The 21198-nt window shown below is 37.9% G+C and overlaps 2 protein-coding genes across 5 annotated transcripts; both read right to left on the bottom strand.

Moving 5' to 3' along the window:
• Nucleotides 1-915: 915 nt before the first annotated feature.
• Nucleotides 916-7983, bottom strand: LOC100262661 (uncharacterized). Of its 2 annotated transcripts, none has more exons than XM_002285806.4 (3): nt 7665-7983; nt 1808-1876; nt 916-1371 (listed from the first exon to the last, which is right to left on the bottom strand). In XM_002285806.4, the coding sequence occupies exons 1-3, from the start codon at nt 7953-7955 to the stop codon at nt 1204-1206; spliced, it is 528 nt and encodes a 175-aa protein (XP_002285842.2). In that variant the 5' UTR covers nt 7956-7983; the 3' UTR covers nt 916-1203. The 2 variants fall into 2 exon arrangements, with proteins under 2 accessions (XP_002285842.2, XP_019072398.2); XM_019216853.2 differs by having other exon boundaries at nt 1794-1876; nt 7665-7970.
• A 1314-nt stretch (nt 7984-9297) lies between these two features.
• Nucleotides 9298-21140, bottom strand: LOC100855011 (uncharacterized). 3 transcript variants are annotated; one of them, XM_010665929.3, is made up of 8 exons: nt 20892-21138; nt 19869-20007; nt 19434-19535; nt 18907-19031; nt 11273-11559; nt 11088-11178; nt 9632-10071; nt 9298-9544 (listed from the first exon to the last, which is right to left on the bottom strand). In XM_010665929.3, exons 1-8 carry the CDS (start codon nt 21000-21002, stop codon nt 9538-9540), a joined length of 1302 nt encoding a protein of 433 aa, XP_010664231.1. In that variant the 5' UTR covers nt 21003-21138; the 3' UTR covers nt 9298-9537. The 3 variants fall into 3 exon arrangements, with proteins under 3 accessions (XP_010664231.1, XP_010664232.1, XP_019072152.1); XM_010665930.3 differs by having other exon boundaries at nt 11273-11556; nt 20892-21137; XM_019216607.2 differs by lacking the exon at nt 18907-19031 and having other exon boundaries at nt 11273-11435; nt 20892-21140.
• Nucleotides 21141-21198: the final 58 nt, after the last annotated feature.

The following is a 21198-nucleotide window of genomic DNA, read 5'->3' on the forward strand; positions in this document are numbered from 1 at the left end:
TGTTTTTGGATGTTTTGTGGTACATCGACCCAATGATTTGGGTAAGTTGTTAATGTCATAGGTGCAAACTTAGTAGTAGGGGTGTGTGATGACTGTGGATGATTGAGCTAATTATTGCTCGTGACCATATATTTAAGGTTCTGTAGTAGGAGTGTGTGATGACTGTGGATGATTGAGCTAATTATTGGTGGTGATCGCATATTTAAGGTTTTGTAAAAGGAAGGAAAAACATCGGGTGTGCCGCAGCTACCCTTACTACATGTTAGATTTGCCAAATGCCAGTGCTGCAACTTGTATTGTGAAGCTCCTGGTGTGAGATGCAGGCTGTGCATGGAACTTGAAGGATGGATTTGCCTATATCTTACAGTTTTAGGGAAAAGTGGCAGCAGATTTTAGTGGGAGTTTCCTAGAGTTTATATATATATATATGGAAAGCCTCAGATTACCTTGGGACTTGAACCACGATTGGTGGGGACTGGTGGGGTTGGGTAAGGCAGGCATATTACTTGGAACTCATTTGGTGGTGATTCAAAGTGCTTCTAATATTTCTACCATTTTAAAATTTTTATCAAAACAATTATTTTCAAGTACTACAAATACTAAAAAGGTTTTCTAGAATTGCTACCAAACAAACTCATGATTTCATCAACGGGCAACCGACATGATAAGACGCATCACTTGGTGAAGTGACTTCAATAATTTTGTGCATTTGTTCCGTTCTAAAATCACAAATCTCTTGCATTCCTGAATCAGGGAAAATGGTTGGTGTTGCTAGTTGAGCTCAGTTCGACAGCCAATGGCATTCCTCTCTTTTTAACATGTTTTCCTTGTGTTAGGCAGGCTACATCAGCTCAAAACCATAAAAATATTCATGAACTAACCTAGTTCAACAAACTCAAGTGCATGCATATCCTATATATTAAGAGTTGGCATCTTGACTCTATTATTAATTCATTCAATATTAAATCAACATGCTAACTACCTAAAGAATTGTCCACAGTAAGTTTAAAAATTCAATAGGGACACGCAACAAATTTCTTTTGAAGATTAAGGCTTCCCTTTTTGCAAACGTATTTCCAAACTTTCTCTCAACAAAGGAGTAAGTCAACACCTTTGGCTCCCCAATGAACTATGAAGGAAGATTCCACGAATCTACCTTATATGCCTGGTGAGTTCTGGATTTTTTGATGTGCTGAAAGCCAACTAATGGTCCTTCTGATTTAGAGAGATATGAATGGCTTTGGCTGCTGCCACGGCAGAATCTCCCCTCTTGACTACTCTCTCAAGCTCTCCAACCTTCTCTGACAGCAATTCAACATTTGTATTGGTGGACTGAACCAACGTGTTTGCAGTTTGCAAAGCAGTGCAGAGCTGAAATTGTGAAAAGAGAAAGAGCAGTTGACTCATCAGAATGACTTGAAAGTGCCCCTATTTTAAGCATACTGCCCAGCAGAAAATGGGTTCAGGGTGCAGAAGACAAATCCCAAAATCAATATGCACATAAAAGGCATGTTTTTGTTTGTTGAATGACAGACCTGCAGGAGTTAACTCCAACCTTTCAAAAAAAGCAAAAATAATGCCCATTAAATAAAAATGTAGCAAATCTCCCTGGGTACCTCTATGTAATAGATCACAAGTACTAAAAGAAGTTATACATTCCAGGATAAAAATTCATTAAACTGCAGTCAGAAGCAAATCAAGTTATATTTACAAGTGAGCAAATTGGTTCTAGAATATCTAACATGTTAATCCCCAATAGACATAAGCATTATGTATATAATTGATGTCCTTACAGAAAATCCATCACCTTGAGAGTTAGAGCGGTCCATGAGTGGTCTGTACCAGCAAATGCTTTGTTCAACTGGTCATAGTTTTCCTAATGCAAGAAGCGTTGGCATTAGATTCAGAGTAGAAGACAAAAAGGGAAGATAAAAACTGCAAAGGAATTACATGGATTAAATGAAAACAGGGAGGAAAAACTCTATTCAAGATAAGCCTTACAACCCTCCTGTTCTGGGAAAAAGTTACAACAGGTAAAATATGCCAGTAAAATTTCCATATAAGGCAATGAACTTCTACCAGATTACCAACTGGAATCACGAGGCATTCTACAAAATACACTGCAACCTAGACATTTTTTCTCCAGAAAGAATTGAGAGGTTTCAGACTAAAAGTTGTGGTAGTGTATCATATGTTTTAACTTAAGGTATTAATAACCAAAAGGATTGACCAGATTAGTAGTACAATCATCACCCAATTGTTATTCCATTTGCTTGTTTGAACTAGATGATCTGGAAATAAATAGAAAGGACATTAAGGTTTAATATACTAATCCAATACATCATACATCATCAAATGGAACATATCAAGGAAAAACCAAAAGGATCCTAAGAATTTTAAAAGGAAAAACATAGGCATACAAGACACAAATTACGTTAAGTATGTTTTAATGAACCATTTGAAACCATCAATATATATATATATCAGTGTGTGTGTGTGTGCATGTATACACACATACCAAGAATAGAAAGAAAAAAGAAACAATAGAACTTTACATTAGCACTTCTCCCTCATTTGTTACACATGTGGGTATTGGTGTGAGGTTCTCTGTTGGAAGGAGGGCTGCCACACAGATGTTGAAGTGCAAAGGTTATAGGGGAAAATGGAGCTTTGGAGTTTTTGAATCCTTCCAAATAAGCCCCCCTAGGCCTCTATATTTTTGACCAAGTGTTCGTGCGAATGGGTGTTTGCCTGCCCAAGGGAGGGTTTTTGAGACATAGTGTCCTAGGGAGGCTGAGACCAACTGAGAGGTAGGTTGGATTATGGCACAGCTCACCCCCAACAACCAGAGCCCTATCATCGGCCTCTTAGGTAGATATGGGTGAAAGTGTTTTGCTAAAGAAACACCCTAGGGTGAAGTTGGAGAACCTGCCCCAGAAGCCAACAGAGAAGGGGACCTGTGTCATCTGGCTATTTGAGGTATTTGGGCATTTAGGGTGCCACATTGCATCAGCATGGGATGAAGATCTAGAGATGAGGGCACATGTGAAACAAAAGAGCACATGACCCCACGTTGATAGAAAGATACCTGCTCCATATGGCACCTCTTTTTTTAATAGGCAAAGAATAAAAAATATATTGATGTCTAATAAAAAGGCACAACCTAGGTATACTGGAAGCATAGATGAGCACCAAAAGGGAAAGGAAAACAAACACAAACAGCAAAGCACTCAGCATCCTAACAGCCCTAACCTTAACCCAATCCCTCAATAGAATCCACAAGAAAGAGCATGGTGTCACAGCCGAGGAGCTTCCCTAAAAATCCGTGTGGTACCTGGGCACCTTGAAACTTTGACCACACAAGTCAATTTAACTCAAGCAGCTGCAGAACTAAGAGTCAATAGGAAGAAATATTCAAAAGAAAGTACAATAACATTATGAAGCTCTACAATACAAGGCATTTTCTCAACTCATTGAGATGGTTACAATTAGTTACTGGGTCCATTGTTTATAAGTAGCTAGGGAGGATACCATTCTCATCAATCTCAGGTACAGTATTTTTTATTTATTTTTTTTTTTATAGGTAAAAAATTTCATATGTAAAAAAGAGACGCCAAAAAGGCGACTCAAGGTATACAATACCTATACACCCACCTCCAAAAAGGCCTAAAAGAACATAGATGGCCCAAAAAACAACCCTATTTGGAGTCCAACCAATCGATAAAATTAGCTATAGTTAGAGGGCAATCAACTATGAACAATTTAGTCTCAGACCAAAAAGAAAGAATAAAAGAGTATTTCAGTCTCTGTATTGACAACATATCATCCTTGAATGTCAATCTATTTCTCGTCTTCCAAACCGTCCAAAAAATGTGAAGAGGAGCAGCTCTCCATGCCTTCTTGCAATTTTTGCCCACGAAAGAACCATGCCAGCTTAGAAGAGTCTCTCTAACTGAAGAAGACAACACCCAAGACACCCCAAATAAAGTGAATAGTAAATCCCATAAAACCCTTGTTTTTGAACAATGAAGGAGAAGATGGTCTATGGTCTCCTCTTTCTCAAGACACATAAAGCATCTATTTGCCAATGTCTGTCCTCTTTTCTGTACCATATCCAACGTTAAGGTTTTGCCTCACGTAGCCTCCCATGCAAAGAAACTAATCTTGGGTTGCACATTCACATTCCAAATATAGCTAGAAGGAAACAGAGACGGACAGCCCGCTATAAGAGCAAAGTAGAGAGACTTGACCGAGAATTTTCCACTCTTTGTTTTAGTCCAGGACACCATATCCTCCACATCCTCAAGTATTCTCTTACCATGCAGCCGCTCCAAAAATCTTTCCGCCACCTCTACCTCCCAATCATTGAAAGCTCTTGAAAAACAGGAGTTCTAACCCCCCCAACCCCCCTCAGCCAAAGGGTCTCAAATATCTACCACCCACGCTTCCTTATCAACAGTCAAAACAAAAAGTGAAGGGAAAGACACACACAAGGGAGAATCCCCACACCATTTATCCCTCCAAAATCTCACCCTCCTCCCGTTACCAACAATGAAAACCATCATATCACTCACCAACTCCCAATCCATCCTTATTCCTTTCCACAGCCCCATACCATGTGCCTGTCTTACTTCCCGAGAGCACCAACCCCCTCTATCTTCTCCATACTTCCCTCTAATTACTTGATTCCACAAAGCCTCTCTCTCAATTGCGAAGCGTCAATTCCATTTAGCAAGAAGAGCCTTGTTGAGAATGGAAAGGCATTTGACCCCCAAACCCCCTTTCTTCTTACTTAAGCACACCAACTCTCATCTCACTAAATGAGGCTTTCGCTCCAAATTGCCCCCACCCCAAAGGAAGTCCCTTTGGATATTCTCTAATCTCCGTCTGACTGAGCTTGGTAAGCACAACATTGACATAAGATAGATAGGTAAATTCGATAACGTGCTTCGAATTAAAGTCGTCCTCCCTCCCTTAGATAAATATTGTCTCTTCCACATGGCTAACCTTCTTCGGAAACGCTTTTCCACTCCATCCCATACTGTTACTGACTTAAACGGAGCACCCAAGGGCATGCCCAAATAAGTGGATGGAAGACTACCCACTCTACAACCAAAGTCTCAAGCAAGATCATCCATATTCTCTACCCTCCCTATTGGAATGAGTTCACTTTTTTCCAAATATATTCTCAATCCCGATACGGCCTCGAACCACATAAGTAACCAATTGAGATAAGTCAAATGGTCTTGAGAAGCTTTGCAGAACACCAAAGTATCATCAACAAACAACAAATGGGAAATTAGAACCCTTTCTTCAACCCTACCCTTCACCCTATAACCCGATAAAAAACCTCCCTCTATAACCCTTTTAAGAAGAGCACTAAAGACCTCCATAGCAATCACAAAGAGATAAGAAGAAAGAGGATCGTCCTGCCTCAAACCCCTTGAGCTTTGGAAAAAGGTTAGCCATGTGGAAGAGACAATATTTATCAATCACGCCAAGCACCTTTATCACCTTCAAGTTGTTTCAAGCACCTCTAGGCACCTTAAAAGTTGTCACACACTCTTCTAAGCACCTCAAGGTTCTAAAATGTCTTGGGGTTGCCTTAAATCTATAGAAAATGGAAAAATTGCTAGTTGGCACAAAATTGCAGCGGGGTGTCCTAGCTCAATCCAAAAATGATTTACAAAGCTTTTCATTTGAGCACTCCTCTTGTTCAAACATTCTATCATCAGGCCCCCTTCAAATGAACCAAAACAAATAAAGTGGGATCATCCCCCAAATCCTTCTATGTATCTTCCCCACATGAATACATAAAGCCTATTTTCACATATGAACATATCTTTGTTGATAAATCCACATAGTATGCATAAAAATGGGACTTCAGCATATCCTATGGGCAAGGGTTTGAAGATCAAAGGAAAATACAAGCATAGATATTATCTTCATTAGAGAATTTTCAAAAGTATTTGGCAATCTTTTACAATGGGAGGAGCTTGAGAGGAGCTTCAATCCTAATCAAGATATTGACTAAATTTCTCCAATCCAAGCTGCCATCCCCAATGGTGAGATCAAGAAAAAGATATTGGTCATTCTGCTTTAGCATGACATGTTTTCAACGGCATTGGAGGCATATAGATGTTAAGAAGAAGATGTGGGTTAGTTTATCTTGATATCACATTTTTTCAAATACCATTGGAGGCATATGGAGGTTAAGAAGAAGATGTGGGTTAGTTTACTTTGATATAATATTTTTTCAAATAATATTGGAGGCATATTGATGTGTAACTTGGATGAGGGCCACCATTCCCGTCCATAAGATGGATAAAGCTACATTTTGAGGAACTATGCCAATGGAAAGCAGATGGAAGGTTGCAAAATCAATGCCAAATATCCAACCAAGAAGAAGAAATCCTAGAAAATATAACTAAATGATTGATTCTTGCTAAATACCTAGATTGGTTAACCAAGAGGTAAATTTGTAGGTTAAGAGGGGAATTTGATTTCTTGACTCTTTTATAAGGAAAATTCTGTCCTAGAATACAAGTAAAATGACACTTGTAACCATTGCAAGAATTCTTGCCGTTTTGCCTTTCTTTTTTTTTATTATTTTTGCTCTTGTGACATATCTCTTTTGATACTCTGGGTATCGCCCTATTTGGTCCTTTTTAGTAACTAATATCTTGTATCTGTTTCCAACAAATGGGACCTCTATAAAACCTTGTATTAAAGTTTTCCATCATCCTTGCCTGATGCAAGTAATAAGTATGATACCATGAAACATCACCAACTCTTCTAGAAGCTTCCAGGTCATGTCCCAAACTCTGAGACTAGCAACAACAACAAAGATATCCAATCTCCATGTTTGGTTTTCCATCATCCAGATACACATAACTTCCATGAGCTGAGCTGCCAGCCCCGTATCACTTGTTGAGTTCAAGTTGAAAAGCACTCACAACCATAAAATGAAATGTGTGAACAACCATGTCCTGATTCAATTACAAAACAAAACCCTAAACTAACTACAATTACACCAAAAGTTAACAACAACATTCAACATGTTCAACCTCTCACTCCCTATTCCCCTGGCGCAGCAATTTAGGGCAAACAAACTTTAAGGACTATTGAACATTGCTATCTTGGGGTTATTTGGTATGCAGAGTAAAACATCTGTGCTTTAGCTGAGATGTGAGGATAACAGACATTCAGGGGGTTTCATTGGTTATGGGAATCAATGTTCATATAACATTCAAGCTTCCCTTATGTTTGTGGCTGACCTGCATAAATGGCTAGCCCATCTTCAGAATGTTTGACCAGCTTCCTTATTTTCCTTTTCTTTTCTTGCTTGGCACAAAATCGTTGCACTTTCTGTCGGTTTCCAGAAACCCAATTCAAAAGACGCTTTGACAAAACATAAGATATTACTGGGATCTGGATTTGATAGCCAAGCTATTAGTACGTATACAGATGCATAATCGGGATAGTCATGTGCGGATTCAGAGATTGAATCTTGATTTCGTTATATGTGGAAAATTTGGTACGCAGTTCTACACATCACAAAAATAATTATAATAACCCACAAAAATAAAATTCGACAAAAGAAAAGGATAAAATTCACAAATTAGGGAAGCAACAGACATGAGGAAAATGAAAAAATGAAAAACCTGGAAGAGTCGATTGAGATGAGAGGGTTGAAGGGTATGAGGGGAAAAGGGCATTGAGGGAGATGACGATGGTGAGAGAGGTGATGGTTGATCGGAGTGAGGATCAGCTTCCCCAACGTCGGTCAGCAGATCTCCTATGCACAGCAAGGGCCCTCCGATACCTCTCATTTTTTTCCTTTTGTCTTTTCCCGCTCCCCACTCCAATCTTCCCTCAGTTATCCTACTAATATTCGTCTTCTGCCATGGTTTTGCTATTTTCCAAACAATGTTGTACTCCAAACTCGTAGACATTATTAAAAAATTCAATTTACATATGTTATTACTTATTACTATTAAAAAACATAATATATATATATATATATATATATATATATATATATATATATATATATGTGTGTGAAAAGGTTTGTAATTATAATATTTCCCAAGATTTTCCTATTCACTCTCTGTGGCCCCAGCATGCACATTTTAGGGTTCTTATAAAAAGTGATTTTAACTTCTCTAATAATTAGACTGCAATTCATAATAATTTTAAAAAATGTTTCTAACATTTTTAATACTTAAAAAATAAAAATTTTCAAGTATTAAAAAAGTCAAAAACACTTCTCAAAATCACTATCAAACGCATTTTTATATCATTGAAAATTATTATTGATTTATATCATTTTTGGACCTGCATTGAAAAAATATATAGAGGTTATTTGATTAAAATAGTCATTGAAAATTCAATTTTGAAAATCTAACTCATCATCCTTTTTTTTGGTATCATTAAAAAAATATTCTCATTTTTTCTTGTAAAAGTAATCATTTCTTTCCAAACATATATATAAATGCTAGAAGTAATGAAGGATATTTATGTCAAAAATGGGTTACTCTTAAAAAAGACAAAACATGGAATAATAAAAAATGATGAAATGATTAAATTCATAAATATGAAGATTATTTCATCGTTTTTAACCTATTAATTCAATATATAAGGACTAGAAAGCATTTCCACTATAGGGATAAAATGATCCTAATTAATTTACAAATCTAACCTTTCACCTTTTTTTCTAAACCTAAAATCTATTTGTTTTTGACAAAAAAACCCTCCTATTTTTTTAAATCATTGGGCAAGCACCATCTTATCATGAAGGCAAGTTTGCCCCTTATTAATTAAAAGTTTTCACACACACAAAATACTTTAAACAATGAATTAATTATAATTATTTTATAATTAAATAAAAATTTTCATTTAATTAATTAACAAAAGGTTTTTAATATCATTAATATATTAATTAAATATTAAAAAATTATACATTAATCATCATTTATTTTATATCATTTAATACAATTAAATTAAATATATTATAATTATAATATTAAATATATTTTAAAATTAGATATATTATAATCAAATATTATAATATTATTATTGAATAACATTTGATATAATTTAATAATCAATGTATATTTATAAAACTTATATTCTTTATTGATACATAAAATATATATTTATATATATTCAACAAAATAATTTTAAAATGTCTATTATTTTTTTAATTTCATTTATAAGAGTTTTATTTTACATTTTCATAAGTTTTTTTATCAATTTTAGATCAATTGATATTTTGTGTCAAAATATCTATCAATATATCTCTAATATATCCATAAAATCGAAATATTGATATTATCAATATTTTTTATGCTTATTGACATGTAAATAAATCCAAATGTCAAAGTTAAAGAGACGGGAGAGACGGTATTTACAAATGTGGGGATCTTTTCATCTTTTAATAAATTAATTCTTTCCGGAAAGGCGGATGGGTGAAAATGCTCGACTACATGTCCATGTAAATGCTTCTCAATTAATTTGACGTCTTACACGAGGATTTCATAACCTGCAGAAAATTAGGCATGCCAAGAGTTGTCATATTTGTCACTGTAAAATCGAAGAAATGAAACTGCTGAATGACATTTGTACTTACACTGAGGACACTTCGGCTCTGAAGCATGGGATTGATACAGATTCCATTTCAAACCTCCCATTTTCCCTATCTAGCTCAACATCCACGGTTGCTTCAAATTTCAAAGGACTGTTTTTTCCTCGCTGCAGTAACATTTTCAGCAGAATCAACCAAATCAGATAGAAATCTGGGTTTTGTTCACACTGCTGTCTTTTCTTTGGTTCCATGCTCTTATCTGCATACGGAGAATCTGCAACTCTTTTCCCGGAAGCTTTCAGGTGAGTGGCAGCTCCTGCATCAGAATGATTGTACTTTTGTACATTTTTAGGAGCGGGGTTTCCTCCATGCTTTTGCATATAGCATAAGTAGACTTTCTCAGCTGTTATGTTTCCAAACAAGACTTCTGCGGTCTTGTTCTTGACAAGAAGCAAGATGCATCCGGTTTCATCCCAAACATATAACTGCCATTAAGAAAAGAGATCAGTGGTGGTTAACATGATTGAAACACATCTGAATTTGGAGAAGGAAAGCACAAAAGTTTGAATCGTGTGCAGAGGAAAATCAAAGAAATATTCCAACACTCGAGATAATAATCATCAGCCAGATGTTCAGTTCAGAGTGATGAAACAAGTGAAGAGGAATGTATTACAAGTTACATACTTCTCCTTCAGAACTCGTTAATTTAAAGGAAAAATTCCAAGGATCTAGACAGTGAGAATGAATCTTGGAAGGTTTTAGAAACCCTCATCCTTTAATTTCAGAAAGGAAAAAAAAGTTCTATGCAAGGAAACAATGTTTATTTGCATGTGGAAGTCAAATGCATAAAACATTTGGTGACAGTGAGGTACCAGCTTTGGGTGAATGAGTGGGTACTCGTACTTCTACAAGTATACTAGGCACCATCAATTAGATACAATTCCAAAATGCTCTGGCTTTCCTAAGTGGAAGGATTATAAAGACCCAAAAGATTGTTTTCCAAGATAGGCCTAGAAGCTACAATTTACATAACTTTGAACCTCACTGACGTAATCATGGAAGTCTATAAAATGAAAATAGCGGCAGAATTTTCCACCATTGCTGCCAGCAGAATGTGTTAACAATGGGTAACTAGTTCCATCAGACTAATAATTTATGATGTTGATTGGCATGCTGCAGCCATCTGTGCATGAATTGCAACCACTGGCTTTTCATTATCTCTTGAAACAAATCACATCTGAGATAAAAAGCTTAGGAGGCCAAGAGTTTTCTCTCCAAGAATCTTGCAAAATGCACCCCCAAGATGTCACCCAACTCCAACATGCTAAATCAACAGTATCATTCCAGAAGTGAAACAAAATCAATGGATAAGAGAATCAAGGATAATATTCACTGAAGAAAAAGTTTATTTCAACAATTCAATAGGAATTAGGTGCATTAATTTCATCACTCAAGGAGAAAACTCCAAAGAGAGAGAGAGAAGTTAAGAAGATGCCCTTACCATAAAGGGTCGATATATCAAGCTCACTACATGAAGATGGTTAGAACTTCTCTTGCAATAGAGTGGAATGGTGGTTTGTTCAAACGTGGACCTGTTGCAGTGTAGGTGAGCATACCATTCAGTAAACATAATCACAACCCTTTCAGGAAACAATCACATCAAAGAGGAAGTGCAATCTTCCATACCCACTCTCCATATCCAAAGGGGAACCACATAGCTGGCAGCCATTACAAATGAGATCTGCTACTAAATTGTTGTCTCGAGCTTTAGACAGCCTCTGGCTGATGAACATCCTTTCCTTCTCAGATTCATCTAGAGTTCTCCAGGTAAATGGCAGAAAAATTTCACCTACACTTGCATAAAAGGTTACCTTACATGAACTTGTCAGATGTGACACTTCTGAAAGTGAGAAACAGTCCCGAGATATTCTCTCTTCATGCGATTTCCAGTTTTTTAATAGTGGCCTCTTCTGCTGTGCACAATATTCTCAGTGACAAAATTCTCAAGCACACAAGGCATTGCAGTTTAAAATGGAGATCCAAAAAAAATACAGGATAAAGATATTATTATATAAAACCAGATACCTGGAAAAAAAAAAAAAAAAAACTCCATACAACATTAAAGAAGGTTGAAACTGTATAGAAGTGGAGTAAGTTTCACATTGACAACTATCACAAGGTTAAAAGCACTAAGTAACATACATTCTTGTCATGATTGAGCCCCTAAAAGCAAGACTCATAACAAAATTAGACTTAACTATCCTCTTACTATCCCTTTTATGCATTGATATTGATTTGCATTCAACCCATATCTCTTACATTGTGCATGATTTGAATGCATTAGGAGTTGCATAGAATATACAAGTCATAGGTTCCTTGTAAGTAAAAAAATTATCCACAGTTGGTTCATAGATTTAGACAATCCAGTAGAGACTATAATGTACCACCTCCTAATTGGAGGGATGGCTCGTCTTGGCCATCAGGATAGATTTCCGATAGTGAGAGTGCAGTAGCGTATGTGATGCACATTGGACAAAACCTATGGTGAATCATAATGTAAGACTATTAATTGTAATGATTCACCAAACTACTATATTGCATGAATTCTCAACCTTGAGAGGACATTAAGTCTATGTCAAAATCAATAAAAGGCTTTGACCTATAGGTGAGACCCTAAAGTGGTTAGATATCCTTATGAATTTGGTCACTCTGGATAGAGACTAGTGGCAACAGGTATTCTCAATAAAAGCACCATGATATCTCATGGGATTAAGATGGCGTATCCCCTTGGATGATCTAAATGATATGCGATCATGAAATTGTGGTTTCAAGAATTCCTTTAATGGAATTTGACAAATGCTCCCTAGACCTAGAATATGTTAATTGATCACATAATAAGTGGGATTTGTAACTCAAAGATTGAAGAAGTAATCTTGATAGGTGATAGCATTACCTTGTTAGATTACAAACACCAATTCATGAGTCTACATGTAGTGGATAATAGGTCACAGACTCAAGCTTCGTCTTGTTGATATTCACATAAGGTATTAGAATGTAATTGATTCTCTGTAGTGGGATGTTGAATCAACTTCAGAATTGGATTCTGAATGAGTCAATACTCCTATTGGTCTCAGTGGTCCCCACTTTAAACTTATATACCATGATGACACGATTTATGAGAGTTGGAGTGGCTCTAGGTTCACTCTCTGTGCATAAGGGCATTTTGATAATTACACAAAATTACACAAAAGATGGTGAACAAGGTCTCTAAATTAAGTTAATTGATTAATTAAACAGCTCTATTGGGTTAATTAATCAATTAAGACCCATTTTGGGCTAGATTAAGTGACACAAGCCTTGGTGGGCTCAAGTCACTTAAATCACTTAGGGGTTAGGGTTAGGGTTTCCATGGCTTTAGATAGACGTCCTCCACCTCCAGAGAGAGAGAAAGAGAGAGCCTAGGTTTCCATACTTCCAAAACCCACACTTTGGAGTGTCAAGATCATGATTCAAGTCATTAGACGGAAGATCCTGGATGAACAAGGCATCTGGACCATTCAAACACGCTCTTCATCGGATGGATTTTGATCTAAGAATATCCAAACCATAGGTATAAATACTGTGTCTCTAGATCTATAGTAATAGTGGTTTTTATTGTTATTTTATTTCGTTGCAATAGATTTAGAGATGTCTAGGGATAGATGCACGCACCCTACAAGATCCAAGGCTTGGAAATTGAGTAATCCAAGGTTCCCAACAATTCTAACACACTACTATAAAATTTCATGTATACGGTTCAAGGAATGTTTATGATAACTTATTCAAGGATATTTTCTTAAACGCAAGCAGACTAAGGTTCAACTCCCAAAATCAATGCACGTGTCTTGCATACTAGAGGTGTCTGTTTCTTCCAAGCAAAAGGAAAACTCAAGTGTGTTATAACAGGTGATTTGGTCCAATATTGGAAAAATGTAAAAATCAAGTGACAAGTAGAGACTAAGAAAAGATTTTAATGCTCTCTCTACAATAGAACATATACAAAAGGGACACAACCAAATGGAGAACAAAATTGTAAAGGAAAAACAAATTCAATGAATGCAAAATGGAACGCTTCAACACAATTGAAAGAATACACACATTCACCAAGAAAAGATTTTATCCATAAAAATCATATGTTCAAACTTACATATTTCAGGCTCTGTCTACAATAGAACATATAACTGTGATTCCCAGAAAATTCAAGGAATTTAATGATAGTAACTGTTGAGAGAGAGAGAAAGAAGAAAAACCTTAATTCACATTCATCAGTTTACTTACAATTGAGAAATATATATATACAAGGCTAGGAGTCCTAACTACCATACATGTGACCTATATTAACAAGGAAAGATTATATACTATAAATACATTATATTCAACACTCCCCCTCAAGCTGGAGCATATACGTCATACGCACCAAGCTTGTTACAAATATATTTAATCCTAGGACCTCTGAGAGATTTAGTGAAGATGTCTGCTAGTTGATCATTTGAATTAACAAAACTTGTAGCAACACATCCTGATGCGATCTTCTCTCTAATGAAATGACAGTCAACTTCAATATGCTTGGTCCTTTCATGAAAGACTGGATTGGATGCAATATGTAATGCGGCCTGGTTTTCACAGATGAGTTTCATCTGTTCATCCTTTCCAAATCTCAACTCTCGAAGAAGATGTCTCAACCATATGAGTTCACATGTTGCCAAAGCCATAGCTCGATACTCGGCTTCAGCGCTAGATCTGGCCATTACATCTTGTTTCTTACTCTTCCAAGATATTAGATTACCTCCAATAAAAACACAGTACCCTGAAGTGGAACGTCTATCTGTGGGTGAGCCAGCCCAATCTGCATCTGTGTAACCAACAACCTGAGTATGACCTCTGTTCTCGTACAACACACCTTGGCCTGGTGTACTTTTGATATATCGAAGAATGCGGATTACGGCATCCCAATGGCTATCACATGGTGACTGTAGGAATTGACTAACAACACTCATAGGAAAAGAAATGTTTGGACGAGTAATGGTGAGATAATTCAATTTACCTACGAGCCGTTGATATCTCCCGGGGTCTCCTAAAGGCTCCCTCTGCCCTGGTACAAGTTTGACATTCGGATCCATAGGTGTGTCTACCGGTTTACAGTCTAACATACCGATTTCTTCCAAGATGTCTAAAGCATACTTCCTTTGGGAAAGGACCACACCAGAACTGGATTGAGCTATCTCAATTCCCAAGAAATACTTGAGTTTCCCCAAGTCTTTGGTCTGAAAGTGGGTAAAAAGATGTTGTTTTAGTTTTTGAATACCATCCTGATCATTGCCTGTAATGACGATGTCGACAACATAAACAACCAGATAAATACACTGCCCCAAGGAGTTATGATGATAGAAACTGAATGGTCTGCTGTACTGCGAAGCATGCCAAACTCTTGAACAACAAAACTAAAACGGCCAAACCATGCTCGAGGAGATTGTTTCAAGCTATATAGAGAACGGTGTAACCTGCACACTAAACCAGACTCCCCCTGAGCAACAAAACCAGGAGGTTGCTCCATATAAACTTCCTCGGCAAGATCACCATGAAGGAAGACATTTTTAATATCTAACTGATAAAGAGGCCAAGAACACATAGCAGCCATGGAGAGAAGCAGACGGACAGAAGCAATCTTGGCAACAGGGGAAAATGTCTCACCATAATCAGAACCATAAACCTGAGTATAGCCTTTAGCAACTAAGCGGGCCTTAAGGCGATCAACCTAACCATCAGGACCAACCTTAACTGCGTAGACCCAACGACAACCAACGGTAGATTTACCAGAGGGTAAAACAACAAGATCCCAAGTGCCATTAGAGTACAGAGCAGCCATTTCATCCACCATTGCCTGTCGCCAGCCTGGATGGGAAAGAGCTTCATAGGTGCTCTTTGGAAGAGAAACAAAGGATATAGCAGAAACAAAAGCAGAATAGGGTGAAGATAATCGATGATAACTCAAAAAATTGTAAATAGGATGAGGATTACGAGTAGAGCGAGTACCTTTCCGAACAGCAATGGGTAAGTCATTAGGAGAAGGCAGAGTCGGGGCAGGTGAAGCCGAAGGGATAGGAAGTGAGTCAGCAGGTGCCTCAGCAAAAGGGAGAGGAGCAACGACACGAGGGCGACGATGATAAACCTGAAGTGGTCGAGGAGGCATAGCATCAGGTGGGGAGATAATGGGAATGGGCAAGACTTCAGAAACAGGAAGAGACTCAGAAGTGGTGGAAAAGAATGGTGAGTCCTCAAAGAAGGTGACATCAGCGGAGATAAAGTATCGATGAGTCTCAAGGGAATAACGACGATAACCCTTCTGAAGTCTGGAATATCCCAAGAAGAGGCACTTCATGGCTTTGGCGGAAAGCTTGTCCTGTCCAGGAGTGAGAATATGAACAAAGCAAGTACAACCAAAGACGCAAGGAGGAAGGAAATAAAGTGGTTGGTCAGGAAAGAGAAGGGAGTGAGGAATCTGATCGTGTAAGACAGAGGAGGGCATACGATTAATCAAATAACAAGCAGTAAGAACAACGGCCCCCCAAAAACGAAAAGGAACATTACTATGGAGGAGGATAGTACAAGCTGTCTCAACAAGATGTCGATTCTTGCGTTCAGCTACCCCATTTTGTTGAGGAGTATGAGCACAAGAAGACTGATGAAGAATCCCATGATGAGACATAAACGAAGTAAATGGGGCTGAAAAATATTCTCTGGCATTGTCACTGCGTAACACACGAATAGAAATATTGAACTGGGTTTGGATTTCAACATAAAATTTCTGAAAAATAGAGAATAACTCAACTCGATTTTTCATTAAAAATAACCAAGTACATCGAGAATAGTCATCAATGAAAGTGACAAAATACTGAAATCCTAAAGTAGACGCAGTCCGACAAGGACCCCAAACATCAGTGTGGACAAGCTCAAAAAGAGACTTTGCCCGATTATTCAAACGCTTCGGGAACGAGACACGAGTATGTTTCCCAAGCTAACATGACTCACATGGAAGCGACAACAAAGTGAAAAAACGAGGGACCATCTTCTGGAACTTGGAGAGACTAGGGTGGCCCAGACGATTGTGAATGAGGAGAGGAGCATCAGTGGAAATGCAAACTGCAGGAGATGAATCCGAGGTGAGGTGATAGAGGCCTTGAGACTCACGTCCTATGCCAATCGTCTTCTCCGTACTCCGGTCCTGCAAGGTCACAAATTTATCAGAAAAGGTAATAGAGCAATTAAGAGTACGGGTGATTTTGCTGATGGAAATAAGATTAAAAGGACATTCAGGAGTATAAAGAACAGAAGTGAGAGGTAGAGAAGGCAGAGGAAGGGCCAAACCAATACCTTTAGCCACAGTTTGAGAACCATTAGCTAAGGTAACAGTAGGTAAAGCAGAGGTAGTAGTAATAGAGGAGAAAAGATCCTTATTACCAGATAGGTGATCAGAAGCTCCAGAATCTAGAATCCAGGGTCCAAGAGAAGATGTGTGGGTAAGGCAGGCAAAGGCATTACCAGGCTGGGCAACAGAGGCAATAGAAGCCTGAGATGTCTGAGATGCGGAGGAGCTCGGAGGCTGAAGCAGCGGAGAATCAGAGGACTGGGCCATATGGGCAGTGCGAGGAGGCCTTCCATGTAACTGATAGCAACGATCGCGAGTGTGGTCAAGTTTATTGCAATAGGTGCAATGAGGACGTTGGCCTCTACCTCGCGTACCACTGCGTCCTCCTCGAGAGGTAGTTTGAGAAACTAACACAGAAAAATCTGAAGTGCTATCAGATGGCAAAGTCTGAGTGGACGAGATACGGAGGAGGCGAGCAAACACATCATCCAAGGACGGAACTGATGAACTACCAAGAATCTGATCACGGATAGGCTCAAGATCTGGACGGAAGCCAATAAGAGTAAGGACCATGAAGAACTTGTCAAGCTGTGTTTGTTGAGCCCCAACATCAGGAGTAAGAGGCATCACAGTCAAGAACTCCTCCTTAAGAGAGGCAATCTGACCAATATAAGTAGATAGATCCAAGTCCTGTTGGCTGATATGGACAATAGCAGAAGCCACCTTATAAAGACGTTGGATATCATTCGTGTATAATCCTTTGGCCTGAGTCCAAAATTTAAAACAAGTTTTGTAGGCCCGAAGATGAAGAAGAATCCTGGGAAGAATCCTGGGATCAACCGATTGCCATAATACACTACATAACTGTACATCTATCTTCCTCCACTGTACGCGGTCAACCTCAGGGATATCTGCCTCCTGGGTAACCAAGTGATCCTCATATCCTTGACCTATAAACCAAAGTTCAACAGAGGCAAACCAGGAAAGATAATTTTCACTGCCAACCAATTTCTCCGAAGTAATCATAGGAGATCCAGATATGACAGAGGAAAAAATGGAAGTTTTAGTAGTCATATCCACTTATCTTATGTTTGGATCGAAGAGAGCCCTAATATGGCTTCAGATTGCGGCGTGGCACCACCGAAAAAAGGGAGACGGCCTCAGATCGCGGCGTGGTACCACCAGAAAGGTAGAAGAACACTTCCCAAGGCACGTGCAGGGATTGGGATGGAGAAAAAGTAGTCGGAACTTCGCCGGAAAGACTGTTTGGAGGGCTGATGGAGACAAAAATCCCCAAAAGAGGTACGTGCAGGGCTCGGATGGGAGAACCAGGGAGGTAGGGATGCTGGTCGGCGTCAGGCGAGGCTGGAGGAGGAGGCGCGTCGCCAGAAAAGGCCTCTCGCGCCCTCACGCGCCGGCGCGTGAGATTCAGTCGCCGGCCGTAAATGTGCGCGTGGCCGGCGCGTGGACGGTTTCCTGGCTCCGATGCTTTGGGAAAAGTTGGAGATCTCCTCCAGGCGCTCCTCTTGGTGTGGTCGGTGTCTGAAAAAGACGTCGTCGGAAAAGTTCGCCGGCGGTGAGTGTTTTCTGACGACGATCCGACTGACCGGAAAGTATTGGGAGATGGGGAAGGTGACCGGAATGAAACACGGTCACCGGAAGGTTTCCCGGAGTTGATGACACGGGAAACAGGAAAGAATTAGGTTTTCTCCCTTGGCTCTGATACCATGTTGAGAGAGAGAGAAAAAAGAAAAACCTTAATTCACATTCATCAGTTTACTTACAATTGAGAAATATATATATACAAGGCTAGGAGTCCTAACTACCATACATGTGACCTATATTAACAAGGAAAGATTATATACTATAAATACATTATATTCAACAGTAACAAAACAGAAAGTGAAGAAAATACTTGATAGCCGTGCAAATGCATATCATGAAGACTAGACCCAGCTTGTTGTACCCATTCTATTACCCTCCTAAGCTTTTCCTTCATTGATATCCCGAATTGAAAATCCCTAATCAAGTCATCCACACCTAAAATAACAAAGGTAATTGAGTTGAGTAGGCATAATTTATCTCAATAGAAAATAAAATCAAGGTAAACAAGGGTGTCCATGCTGTTAAATAATGTTTTATCGATAAAATTAAAATTTGATATACTAGCCATATGCTTGTGACCAACAAAGCAGAGAATTGGATTGAAAACTTAAGGAATATCCGTTTGAGTTCTTTATAATTTTCCAGACAGGTTTATTGGCTCTGATGACTATATACTGGCCATCCAGCCAAACAAGTTCAGGATCAATTGAAATATGAACAGATAAGATCATAAAAATCAATCTATTGATCAGTTTAAAAGCCACAAAGCAAAGGAGAATAAATCATTTAGATGAAATCATCAAGCTTCACAAGGGAGACGAGAGTAAAGTGAAATACCCTTTGAGATAATTGATTCGTAAGGATGGATTAAACATAGTAAAGATGAGCATTGGATGGTTCGAGCCTCGACAAAATCTCCAAATCTTGTAATCCTGACATCTAAAACCAGAGAAAAAAAAAATGTATTATCAAACCAAAGTTAATCACTGAAATTCCACAAACACAAGCTGTAGTAAATGGAATGGCCCTCCACTGACTCAAATGTGGGACTGGGAGAAATAGAATTAGATCCTTAAAACCTACCACTTCATAGAGAACTTAGAAATTTAAAATAGTGTATAAGTTCTAAATCATCCGAATGTCAAACAAAGAGTAAAAGTAATTGTAACACATGTATTTCATATGAAACATCTAAAACAGCGTATAACTTAACTGACTCGACTGTCCATTATCACTTAAGGCATGAGATTGAACTAAAAAAAGGGTACTCACTCTGTAACAAAATGACATTTCCAGAAATTACCATCAATCCCATCTGCTTTTGCCATAGGGATACAGAGAAAAATGGCCGGGTATCATCACCAACCTGAATGTCTGTCCTAATTACAGCTCCACCTTTTGGCAGTTTATACTGCAGATAACATAAGTTTGATTGTTCAACTTGAATCATACTAAGAATGGAAAAATCTAATTCTAGGACAACTGACATTTCTTGGTGCAATAGACACAAGAGTTTATATGAATGAAAGAGCAAGACCACAAGATGGGAGAAACACTAAGGTGGTGTTTGTTTTTTTACTTAATTCTAAATAGAACTTTAATGCTTAATAGTGTTAAATATTATGTTGTTTGTTTTTGTAGTATTTTATTTATATTAAGTATTAAAAAGTAAAAAAAATCAATATGTTATTTTTTCTATTTAGAAAAAGCTACATATTTTGACTTTTTCTATTTAGTAAAAAGTTTATAATAAGTCATAAAAAAATAGAAAAACAAACAACCTAAATTCTAAAACTAAATTGCTTTCAGCAAAAAGCCAAAAAAACAAACACCACCTAAGTTTAAAAAATTATACATTTTCAGATTCTTCATTCTTTAGTAGAAAAAAAGGTCCGAAGAATCGCATGGAAAAATATAATAAGTTTAAACCTAATTTCTATTTTCTTTTCCTTCCAAATTTTCCCCATGTTTTCTTTTCCCTTAAACTTTCCAATATCCAAAGGTCTGGAGGCTTAAGGATTCTCTTCGTCTCCTTTACTATAAAAAAAAAACCGTCCACAGTTATATTGTCGACTTTTTTTAAACTTGGAAACCCTAATTAGTCCATTTGCTTTTTAACATGCAAGCAAATTGGAATTACAAGGAGTAAGATCATGATTTACACGCTGCTGTATCATTCAATTCAATAGCTGGGTTTGATAGTTCAAAAACGGGAGGAAGAATGAATAGCGTAACCATAGAATCCTTACAAGAAGTAAAACAGAAGAATATCAGGGACTTAAAGAGGGGAGAGACCTGAATGGGAGTGGATTTATGAACAAAAACGAGGAGTTGAACGTAATCGCCAACGTGAGAAGAGGCTCTCGACAGATCGATTAAAGGTCCGTACCAACCCATTCCCGCCATTTGTTACAAAGTTACAAACTACCACTCGCTCTTCCACTCTCCCCTCCTCCGTGTTTGTTCTTTCATATTCGTGAGTCCCAGCAGCGAAGGAGCCTCAGCCGGCTAATCCAAGTGCACCATTGGACCTTTTAAATTTTCAAATTTTTTAGAGTTGTTTGGTACATAATTTAATTAATTATTTAGATGGTTTATGGAT

This window comes from Vitis vinifera, chromosome 18 (genome assembly GCF_030704535.1).
Source record: "Vitis vinifera cultivar Pinot Noir 40024 chromosome 18, ASM3070453v1".
NCBI classification, from domain to species: Eukaryota; Viridiplantae; Streptophyta; class Magnoliopsida; order Vitales; family Vitaceae; genus Vitis; species Vitis vinifera.

Coding starts and splice junctions, on each gene's coding strand:
- LOC100262661 (XM_002285806.4), bottom strand. CDS start 7,955: ATGTCTACGAGTTTGGAGTACAACATTGTTTGGAAAATAGCAAAACCA. Junction 1,877..7,664: donor ATCTCAATCGACTCTTCCAG/GTTTTTCATTTT, acceptor TTCTTGCATTAG/GAAAACTATGACCAGTTGAA. Junction 1,372..1,807: donor GGACCGCTCTAACTCTCAAG/GTGATGGATTTT, acceptor TCACAATTTCAG/CTCTGCACTGCTTTGCAAAC.
- LOC100855011 (XM_010665929.3), bottom strand. CDS start 21,002: ATGGCGGGAATGGGTTGGTACGGACCTTTAATCGATCTGTCGAGAGCC. Junction 19,536..19,868: donor AAATGTCATTTTGTTACAGA/GTGAGTACCCTT, acceptor CTCTGGTTTTAG/ATGTCAGGATTACAAGATTT. Junction 11,560..18,906: donor TGCATTTGCACGGCTATCAA/GTATTTTCTTCA, acceptor TATTGTGCACAG/CAGAAGAGGCCACTATTAAA.